This window comes from Moschus berezovskii, chromosome 16, assembly GCF_049115385.1.
Source record: "Moschus berezovskii isolate FMDL1 chromosome 16, NW_MosBer_1.0, whole genome shotgun sequence".
Taxonomy (NCBI): domain Eukaryota; kingdom Metazoa; phylum Chordata; class Mammalia; order Artiodactyla; family Moschidae; genus Moschus; species Moschus berezovskii.
In genome coordinates this window covers 44,652,482-44,663,902 of record NC_142475.1, presented here as the reverse complement: position 1 = coordinate 44,663,902, position 11,421 = coordinate 44,652,482, and the positions used below count along the sequence as shown (strand labels likewise).

The 11,421-nt window shown below is 39.5% G+C and overlaps 1 protein-coding gene across 1 annotated transcript; it reads left to right on the top strand.

The window, feature by feature from the left end:
• Positions 1 to 3,461: 3,461 nt before the first annotated feature.
• Positions 3,462 to 11,369, top strand: TMEM70 (transmembrane protein 70). The gene is made up of 3 exons (XM_055432472.2): positions 3,462 to 3,769; positions 5,008 to 5,113; positions 10,556 to 11,369. The coding sequence occupies exons 1-3, from the start codon at positions 3,584 to 3,586 to the stop codon at positions 11,011 to 11,013; spliced, it is 750 nt and encodes a 249-aa protein (XP_055288447.1). The 5' UTR covers positions 3,462 to 3,583; the 3' UTR covers positions 11,014 to 11,369.
• The last annotated feature ends 52 nt before the right edge of the window (positions 11,370 to 11,421 follow it).

Here is an 11,421-nt window from a genome sequence, read left to right as displayed (position 1 = left end):
AACCAAAATCTCCACAATATCATTTTTAATGTCTGTAGAATTACACTGTCTAAATGTACCGTGAGTCACTTAAGTATTTCCTTAAATTTCCTTGGACATTGACCTTATTTTCATTTTTAAGTCACTTTATGTAATACTGTATTCAGGATCTGCAGAAATCTTTGACCGTGTTTCTGTTGCTTTAGAATATGAACATTTTAAAAGTTCTTGATAATCTGTTGACAAATTCTTTTCCTAAAAGACTCGCCTGGTTTAACTTCCAACCGACTATAAAGAAGTATTTAGGGTTCTTATCAAATACTGACTTTACTAAAAATTTTCTTTTCTTTTTTCCATCACGCAGTCCTGTCCTTAAGCTTAAGTTAAAGGAGGGGAAAGGGTGTGGTGGATGGGAAGGAAAGACAGTTAAAAAACAAACAAAAATTACATATAATAATGGTGGCCATTCATTCTACAAGGGATACCCATTTTCAATTTTTCCATGAGCCTCCATCTTAAAACCCTCTCAGATGGTAAGAATGGGGAAATCAAGGATTATTTTGTAAACAGCTTTAATATCATTCTAAAATCCCACTCAAGTAGTATATATTTAAAAAACATCTCTAAACTACTAGAATTGGGCAATCTTTAAACATGAATAATAGTTTCATATAATTCTATAGCACAAAAATTTCAGAATATGATCTCATTTCAGCTATTTAGAAACTCTGAGTAGACCAAATAGTATTTCCATCTGCCTACAGTTTCTGTAGGCAGGTTCTCTCAATACATTGTTGAAATAATCATATAAAGAGACATTGGACTGAGATGGCTCTGATGTCTTGGTAGGTTAATGAGCAACCCCAGATTCAATCCTGTGAATACCTCAAGGGTAGGAACAACCAATCACAAACATCCAATGAGATTTTTCTCAAATAATGCAACAGCATAAGCTATAACAATCAAATACTTTCCTTACTTTTCATGTGCATCTTCTCTATAAAAACCTTGCCCCAGCTCCTGTCAGTGGAGTGCTCATGACTGTTTCAAGTTTGGTGTTGTACAACTGGAATAAAGTTTTGCTCAAATAAACTCTCAGAAATTTTAGCATGCCTCAGTTTATCTTAAGCTATTAAAACCATTAAAAAAACAGTATATGAACAGCAAGTTTAAATATGTATCAGTACAATAATGGCTAATTGATGTTGTTTTTAATATACACCACACTAAAGCAAGAGTTTCTTGGTTTTTTTTTTTTTTTTGGTCTCAGGTGATCTGGAATCTTAGTTCCCCGACTGGGGCTGGAACTGGCAGCCCTTGCATTGGAAGCATAGAGTCTTAACCACTGGACCCCCAGGAGAGTCAAGAGATGTTAAAAGGTAAGCAGAAGATAAAGAAAGTGAAGTTACAATAGCCAAGCCATGGAAACAACATATCAAAAATACTGGAGTGGGTTGCCATTTCCTTCTCCAGGGGATCTTCCCAACCCTGAGATGGAAAACACATCTCTTGCATTGCAGGTGGATTCTTTACCACTGAGCCACCTGGGAAGTCCACAAAGGAATATTACTCATTCACAAAAAAAGAACAAAATAAGGCCATTTGCAGCATCATGGATACAACTAGAGAGGATCATACTTAGTGAAGTGAGTCAGAAAGAGAAAGACAAATACCATACAATATTACTTTTATGTGCAATCTAAAATATGGCACCAATGAACATATCTATGAAATACACTCACAGACAAAACTACTACATTTAGAATGAATAAATAACAAAGTTGTACTGTATAGCACAGGGAACTATATCCGGTTTCCTGGGATAAACCAGAATGGAAAAGAATATGAAAAAAGAACATACATATGTGTATAACGGAGTCACTTTTCTGTACAGCAAATTAGCACAACACTGTAAATTGGCTATACTTCAATAAACAAGAAAGTGAAATTATCCATAAAGAGATATTATTATTTTATCCTTCAAGATGCCCAGAAAAAGGTAGACAGGATTTGGAGTTGTGAAGGTGGCACTATTTTAGACTATTAGTTTGTTCCTCTCCTATGCAAATAACATTTTGAGTAAAACACATGGTTCTGAAATAAACAAAGTAGCATATTGACTAGTTGGATGCTTATCCCTCAATACTCAGCTGAACCTGAACCTCTGGTCATTCTCAAGCTAAATTAATCATTCTGCCTCTTGGGCTTCTGTAACATTTCATAAATTTGTATTTTTTGATCATAATAAAACATTATATTTTAACTTATTTTTTAGGGTTTCCTTCACTATGTGTTAGGGGAAGCACACCGGCTGAAACCGCCCACCCTGGCCAGGCACTATAGTAACCATTTGTGTGAGCTGTTTTATGACATGAGGTCCTGGTAAGGAATGTGGAACTAACAAGCCACCACCAACCAGAAGAGTTGGGGAAAAGTCAGAAGGAGACACTGCCTGTCTGACCACTTCCCAGAGTCCTTCTTCCTGGCATCCACCTTCCTTGAGCAATGCCTGAGCCACCAAGAAGGACCCTGAGTCAGAATGATTGGCCAAAAACAACCTGAAACTTATCCTATCACCATAAAACCCAAGACTGTGAGCCACATGGCAGAGCAGTTCTCCTTGGTTTCCTTACCCTACTGCTCTCCACCCAGATGCCCCTACCCAATCATCTTTTGCTTTCTCAGTTCATGCGTGTCCTTGGGCAACTCATTTGAGTGTTAGATAAGAGCCCTCGCTCCGGCCTTGGAAGGGATTCCACTTCCTGCAACATAAGCACTGTGATTCCTAGTTTTATTCAGTATCTTTATAGTCCCAGCTTCCGAGATAGTCCTGGAAATAGGCAAGGCACTCAATTACCTCTTTAACAAATAATGAACTATCCGGTAAACGGATGAGAATGATTTCAGAAAACAAATTTGACAAGTATCAACAGTCAATGAACGAATTCCACTTATTTTCAACCAACTCACTGGTTGAATCAAATTACCATTCATTTTTGTTCAAACGTGTAATGTATTATTCCTCTGTGCTAACAGATTAGAAACATTTTCCATAAAGAAAATATTTAGGGAGGACCTAGAAAATGACACCCAGGAGAATGAAATTTTCAACTCGGGCTTCCAGGATTTGTCCTTTGAGCGTGGCTCTCCCCTCTGTCCTTCCACACTGTTATAAAGAGGCCCAGACTCTAACTTGCCTGGCATCTCCGTCCACGCCTGGAGAATCCCAGGGACAGAGTAAACCCAGCAGGTGTCGCAAAGAGTCGGACACGTCTAAGCGACCAACACACACACACACACTCACTCCCCTCTGTCCTTCCACACTGTTATAAAGAGCCCCACAGTCAGACAAGGGTAAGCAGCGTGCAAGCTGGGCGTTAGCTGGTCCCCTCAACAAGGGTCTGGGCCGACGCAGAGCTCAGCGCGCAGGAAACGCGCGAGGCATGCCGTATGTTCTGCGCACGCGCCGGCGGCCCAGCCTACCCCCGGGCCTTCTGGGGGCTGCGCCTGCGCGGCTCTTTCGGGCCCGGGGCTGGTGAGAAGCAGCGCTTTGGGGTGCCGAGGTGCCGCCGCAGTGCGGTCGCCTTTCCTGGTTGGGTGCGGGATGCTGCTTCTGGCGGTGGGCGGCCCGTGGGCGGCCGGACTGCGGCTCGGCGGGAAGAGGACAGCGCCGTGGGCCTCCACCGCGCTCCGAGGCCCGAGGGCGGCCTCCTGCAGAGGCTCCTCAGGGCGCGTCGGGGGCACGGGGCTGTCGGCTGCCGCGCCTGTTCTGCGTCGGGTGCGAGCCCAGGTCGGCGGTCAGAGGGCTTCCGGACCCGTGTGAGGGCGGGGGTGTGGAAGTAGCATCGGGCCTGGGGAGCCCGGCGTCCCCGCAGCTTCTCTCCGGCTGCCCGGCGGCTCCTGTACGGAAGGAGCCCAGTGCGAGGCTGGCGGGAGAAATATGTTCTGGCCGCGGGAGCAGGCCGGTGCATCCCGGAGTTCACAGCACCCGCGGATCTAAGTGTCCCTTGGAAAGTGATTATTTTCTGGGTTGTTCCAGTCACTTTACAGATGGTTACAAATCCAGCGAGGACTCAGTTTATTGTCTTTTCTGTCCTTGAGCGCTCTAAGAGCTAATCTTCAAGGAAGTTAGATGCTTCACGTGGAGATGGAACTGAAAAAACTAGGAGAACCTCTTTGAGTTTGTTCTATTTTTTATTAGGTGGCCCTATTTTTAGGAGTTACTTAGCTCCCTGGGGAAAAAAACGGGATAAAGACGTTAATCCTTCTTATTTTAATCTGAATAAATTGTCTCCTAATCCGCAGCAGCAATCCTGCCCTGTAAATTTTTAGGATTAGCAAACATGCTGAAACTTGGAAAGCCAGTGCTGGAATTGAAATCTAATTAAATTTCAACCTAAAGGAATTAGGCATGCCTTTTACATCTTAAAGAAGGTGTGTGGTGAAAATCATTTTCAGAGGTTCTGGAAACTCTGTTCCTTTGAAATTTGATGTAGGAGTTCAAGTGGAAATTTTTCCTTATAGGGAACAAGGAATGGATACAAAGTTTAGGGAAAGAATATATATATATATATTAATAATAGCTATGGTATAAATATTTTAGAAGTATTAACTACCTGGGCTTTATAAACACTGAATCTGCAGTGTTTTGCTTAAATAAAGTGATTTTTTTAAAAAAACAAGAACTAATGCATTTAAATCTTTGCAGTTGAGTGAGACTGACATGCAATAGAAGAAACTACTCCACTGACTTTTTGCTTGTTTAAGGTCACACTTTATCTAACAAGCTTCTAGTTGGCATGCAAACCTAGGCCTTCAAACTCCCAATTCAGTGTCTACTTGTGAGTGGGATTAAGAAAGCCTTTCTGTTACTCAGTTTGAGTTCTTTAGCTCTGTAGATTATTTGGAAGAATTTCTTAAATCACCCTATATGAGAAGTTCTCTTTATTATATTTTTCAAAATAAATTGAAAAGTTGGTCTAAAATTCAATTTATTATGCACTCACATCATGATCTCTCTTTCAATAGATACCTGTTTGTTGGGAAAGAGGTGTTCGATGTTCACATACACGGCTTGACAAATCAGAAGATGAAAGGCTGATTTATACTGGGAATTTGGCCCGAACAGTATTTGGTGGGTAATCATGAATGAGAGTACTTCCTTTTTTCCCCCTTTGGATTATAAAACAGGTTCTTAGCATATGATACTTACTATTTTTATTGTTTAGTTGCTGAGTGCTATCCGACTTTCTTAAGACCCCATGGACTGTTGCCTGCCTGGCTCCACTGTCCATGGGATTTCACAGGCAAGAATGCTGGAGTGGGTTGCCAGTGGTTCAGGGGATCTTCTTGACTCAGGGATCAAACTCACGTCTTGCATCTCCTGTATTGGCAGGCAGATTCTTTACCCTTGAGCCACCACCTCATAATTGCAAGACGGAAAGATTATAAGATTTAATAAAGGATTTGGAAGTTGAGGCCTTTGCGTTTTTATGAAATTTAAATTTTTATTTACCTATTCATTTATTTATTTGGCTGCCTCAGGATCTTTGTTGTGTCATGTGGGGTCTTTTCTTGCATTTGGTCTCAGTACTTGCAGCAGGCCCCCTACAATTGCATCTATAGTCCCCTAGTTGCCCCCTCAGCATGTGGGATTGTGGTTCCCCACTGAGGATTGAACCTGAATCTCCTACATTGCAGGGCGGATTCTTAACCACTGGACCACCAGGAAAGTCCCTTCAGGAGATTTTTTTTAAAGGTTTTTGAAGACTCTTAACGACTTTGTGGTCTTATGACTGAGCACTAAAGATTCATCCTTTGGTCACTTCTCAGGATGTTTAGCAACAAAACGTGTATATTTATATAATGTGTGAATATTCAGAGAAGCAAATATGGATGAATACTTAGGAGTAGTTATTTTGGGTGAGTAGACATTTACTCTATAGAGTGAGTATGATTCAAAGATATATTAAGTCTATATTTTTTAGGTCTTAGAATTTTCAGCAAATGTATATACTTAATGACTTTTGCACATGGTAGGTAGGGACTTATCATGGAGTAGGAAAAGACAGTGTATTAAATAACTACAAATTTAAAGTTTTTTTGTCTCCTTAGGTCATAATTCAGTATGTAGTATGGAATAATTTAGAAAAGAAGAATGTAGGTATGTGGTTTGTTCAAGTTTCTGAGGTTGTATTTCATTTCAATAATCCTTATATAAAAAAGTATAACCTGAAATATTTGGAGGATTACCTTACAGCCCAGCTGGCCCATTGGCATGTGTGTTTTTGATCATGTTGATGTTACTTGGTTGTCTGAAATTTAATCTGAAAATCTGTAAGTTCTCAAGCGTGTGTGACATTAAAATAGAGTATATTTAAAATACCCCAACTTTAGCTAATTTAAAACTTTTGGGGAATAAGGACTGATTATAGTACTGTTCAGAGGAGTTCTGAATTTGTTGGAATAATCAGTTTTGGATGGTAGTAGTTTCTTCAGAAGTCACAAGATGAGTAGGTCGTTGAGCCTGTGTCACATCTCTGGATTGAGCCTCGGATACATGGATTGATGCCCTTGAGATGTGTCAACTGTGACCCCCATGATACCCTTCTTTATGAATACAGACACCAGTCCTTCAAATGAAGGGAAGGTTTATCCATGTATTTCATGTCCCCACTTGACTCAGTTCTGAACTGAAGAGAATATAAATAGGAATTAATTTAGTGTGCGTGCTTGCGTGCTAAGTCGATTCAGTCATGTCTGACTCTTTGTGACCTTATGAACTGTAGCCTGCCAGGCTTCTCTGTCCATGGAATTCTCCAGGCAAGAATACCAGAAGGGGCTGCCATGCCCTCCTTCAGGATATCTTCCTGATCCAGGGATTGAACCCACGTCTCTTATGTCTCCTAAATTGTCAGGCAGGATCTTTATTACTGGCACCACCTAGGAAGCCTCCTAATTTTAGTTTGGTTACGATATAATATTTGTGAAACAGCAAAATTTTGCATGGTATTCAAAGTTCTAAAATTGTAGCAGAATTTGATGTTTGAGTTCCTTCAATATTGTAATAGTCATTCTATATGCTTATCAGGAATTAATAATTTTTCTGTGTAAAACTGAGTGAGAGGCATTAACATAGAGGTACCATTCCTGGAGATTCTTTAAACTACCATATTGGATCCCAGTGTAAAGACACTTGAGGGGACTTTTAGTTGGCAGTTCTTGTTAATTCAGCAACAAAAATTACTGATGTCACAGTATTCTCATTTTAAGACGAGTAGAATTTGAACATGAAGAGGTGTGAAAGAGGGACATCCCAGGCACGGAAGTCGTATGAGCAAAGGCATCAGGATGGGAAAACCCAGAATATGTTTAGAAAATAGCAATTACTTCAACCTGAGCGACTGATGCTTTGCTTCCCTGATGGCTCAGTAGGTAAAAAATTTGCCTGCAATGCAGGAGACGCAGGTTTGATCCCTGGATCAGGAAAATCCCCTGGGAGAAGGAAGTGGCAACCCACTCCAGTATTCCTGCTTGGAGAATCCCATGACAGAGAAGCCTGGTGCACTACAGTCCATGAGATTGGAAGTTAGACACAACTTAGCGACTAAACCACACCGCCACCAGTCATAGTAAAGTTTATGTACGTATTAGTTTCCTCAGGGCTCTTAAAATTCATTTTCACACACTTGGTGGCAAAAATTTATTCTCACAATTTTGAAGGCTAGAAGCCTGAAATCACAGTGTTGGCATGCGCGTGCTCTCTCTGAGGGCGTTAGGGAAGAACTCTTCTTTGTCTCTTCCAGCTTCTGATGGCTCGCAGCCATCCTTTGTGTTCCTTGGCTTGTAGTTGCATAACTTCAGTCTCTGCCTGCTACTTCACAAGGCCTTCTCTGTGTCTCTGCTTGTCCTCTTCTGTCCTTTTAAGGACACTCTCATTGGATGTAGGGTCCACTCTAATCCAGGATGATCTCATCTCAACTTTTAATTGTCTGCAAAGACCCTGTCTCCAAATAAGGTCACAGTCTGAGGTTCTGGGTGGACGTGAATTTTGAGGGGACACATTTCACACTACTATAGTGTGAAAAGAGTAATGGGGAAACAAGAGGTGGTTTTTCTGCAGAAGACAGCTTGGTCCCCATTAAATCCCATGTGTACCAATGTCATGACAACTACCTGTGAGAGGAGGAAATTATTTTTAAATTACTGGTGCAAACAAGAAGCCTTCAACCAGCAGTGATGTATGAGAGTGACTGCTGTGTTACAGCCTCATCAGTATGTATGGTGTCAGATTTTTTGGTGTTTGACAATTTGGGGGAAAAATAATATCTCACTGTGGTTTTAATTGTTGGTTTCTTATGATTGAAGTTTAGCATCATTTCACCTATTGAAATCTTCCCAGGTATCTCAGATGGGAAAGAATCTGCCTGCAGTGCAGGAGACCCAGGTTCGATCCCTGGGTTGGGAAGATCCCCTGGAGAAGGGCATGGCAACCCACTCCAATATTCTTGCCTGGAGAGTTCCATGGACAGAGGAGCCTGCTGGGCTACAGTCCATGGGGTCGCAGAGTCAGACATGACTGAGTGTCAACTAAAACACACACAATCTGTTTAAAGGCCATGTGCATTCACGTGCATTTTTTGTTTCATTGAACTGTCGGCTTATATTTCTTACTCATTTTGTTTATTGGGTTGTTAATCTTTTTCTTCTCATGTACTGGCAACCTTTTATATCTTGGGTATGTTAATCCTTTGTGATATACGTTTCCAGTATTTTTCTCATTCATCTCTTTATTTTGTTTATGGTATTTATGTCTAAAAAAAAAAAACATCTAATCCTCTGACTAAAGTAAAATGTAATCCTATGAAACCACAGAAATAGCTTTCCCTGGAAAGCATTATTCCAAGATATGATGGAAATTTCTAAATATATTCAAAAATATACATTTTTTACATTACCAAGTCTTTTTCAGAAAACATTTTGTTTCTTTTGGCTTCACTTTGCACACGATAACTTCATCAGATCAACTTTATTGCCGCAAAGCCTTAATTTGGTCACTTCTTACATAGTGATGATGGTTACTAACGTTTAAAATTTGCTTCCATGTGCATCATCCCTTTTCACGGCAAAAACCAGATTTTGTATCTGTTAAAAAAAAGTGATCAGATTTATCAACTTTCCCCTTGATTGCCTCTGTATTTTAAGTCATAATTAGAAAAGTTTTTCTTTTCTCAGATTATAAGGCCTTCACAGGGCTTCTTATAGCTTTCTTATTTTATACACCTAGATCTCTGGATTATTTGGAATTTTTCAGGTATGATATGAGGGATCGATTGAATTCTATCTTTTTCTTTGTGGCTATCCAGTTGCCCCAGCACCACTAGTTTTAAATTATATCTTTACACTAAATTTCCATACACATTGAGGTTTCTAGATTTTCTGCTTTGTTCCATTGATGTGATCATGTACTGAGCCTATACAACACTATTTTAATGTTTTAGTATCTAACTCTCCCTCTCCTTTTTGCTTGCTTTTTCCAAATTAACTTTATAATCAGCTCATCTAGGATCTCAGCTTGTCTGTTTTCCAAACAGATGGTGTTCAATCATGTTAAAATTATACATTCAAACTAAGAAAATTTACATTTTAAGTTATTTATTTACTGTGGTAAAGTAGACATAATGTAAAAGTTACCATTTTGACCATTTTAAAATATACAGTTCAGAAGTCAGTGATTTTTAAAAAAATCTTTCTAAGTAAAAATATGTCACTATTTCAACTTGAGTGTTTTTCCTTATAAGGAAATTGAGTACCTCTCCCATATGTTTCTTAACCACCAGTGGGGATTTTTTGTTTCTAAATTTGCTGTTTTAATATTGGGCACTTAGCCTGATAAAGTTACGCCTGTATTTGAACATTTTGTTTTAGATCCGTGGAAGTACTTGTTAACAGAGCATTTTATTTGATTATCTGCTGACTGAATTAAATTTTATAGTATTCATAAGGATTTTTGAGTAATATTAAATCTTTTATTGGGTAGTGCATTGTAATGGCCAACAGCCTCGACCCTAGAGTCAGATTGCCTAGATTTAAATCCCAACACCACTATTTGGTGGGGCTTCCCTAGTGGCTCAGACGATAAAGAGTCTGCCTGCAATGCTGGGTCAGGAAGATCCACTGGAAAAGGGAATGGCTACCCACTCCGGTGTTTTTCCCTGGAGAATTCCATAGACAGAGGAGCCTGGTAGGCTATAGTCAGTCCGTGGGGTCGCAAAGAGTTCGACATGATTAAAGTGACTTTACATTTTCACACAGCTATTTGGTAGCTATGTGACATTGAGCAAGTGCCTGATATTTTCTCATCTTTTAAATGGGAGTGATGATGATGATAATTATACATATACCTAATAGGACTGTTTTGTAGATTTCATGAATAAAGTATGCAGAGTGCTTAAAATAAAGCCTGGAATATAATAAGCACTATATAGGTGTTTTGATTTTGTTATTTTGGTGATGATATGGTAGGAAGAAAGAATTAATTGGATGGTATTAATCCTCTCCTATTTTCTTTTTTTAGGTGTGAAGTGTTTTTCTTATTCTACAAGTCTGATCAGCCTTGCATTTCTACCATACATTTTTGCACAAAATAATGTTATATTTGGAAGTCTGCCTTTGCAAATCTTATTTTATGGCACCATAGGAAGCTTTACAGTGATCACTCCAGCACTGCTTCACTTTCTTACAAAAGGCTATGTCATTCGCCTGTACCATGAGGCTAGAACAGACACTTACAAAGCCATTACTTACAGTGTTGTACTTTCGGAAACAAGTACAGTATTTCACCAGAATGATGTGAAGATTCCAAACAGCACGCATGTCTTTACTACGTTTTATGCTAAAACAAAATCATTGTTAGTTAATCCAGCACTCTTTTCAAACCCTGAAGACTATAACCATTTAATGGGTTATGACAAACCATTCACTTTTGATCTGGAAGAAGACAGTGAAAAGAAACAGCTTAAAGAAGAGAAATAAGTCTGCTTTTTGTCATGCCACACGGCATGTGGGATTTTAGTTCTGCTCCCAGGGATCGAACCGATGCCCCCTGCATGAAGGGTGAAGTCTTAACCACTGGACTGCTGGAAAAGTCCTGAGTTTATTTTTATGTTTGTGCTTAAATGTGATTTGTGTTCCAATGTATGATAATTGCCTTTATGTTTGATTTTGTTAGTGATTGATTGTTAAATAATTTAAGTTGTATCAGACAGAACTTTTAATTTTCAGAGACTTGTGTTCCTTTATAACAAAAAAAGTTATGTTTGAAAACAAAACATGTAACATTCTACCATTTTGTTTAAAAGGGTGTGAAAATACAGGTATATGCTGATGTATGCATCGTTAATTTAATATAATGATTTCTTCTCATCTGGGGATTGGATATCA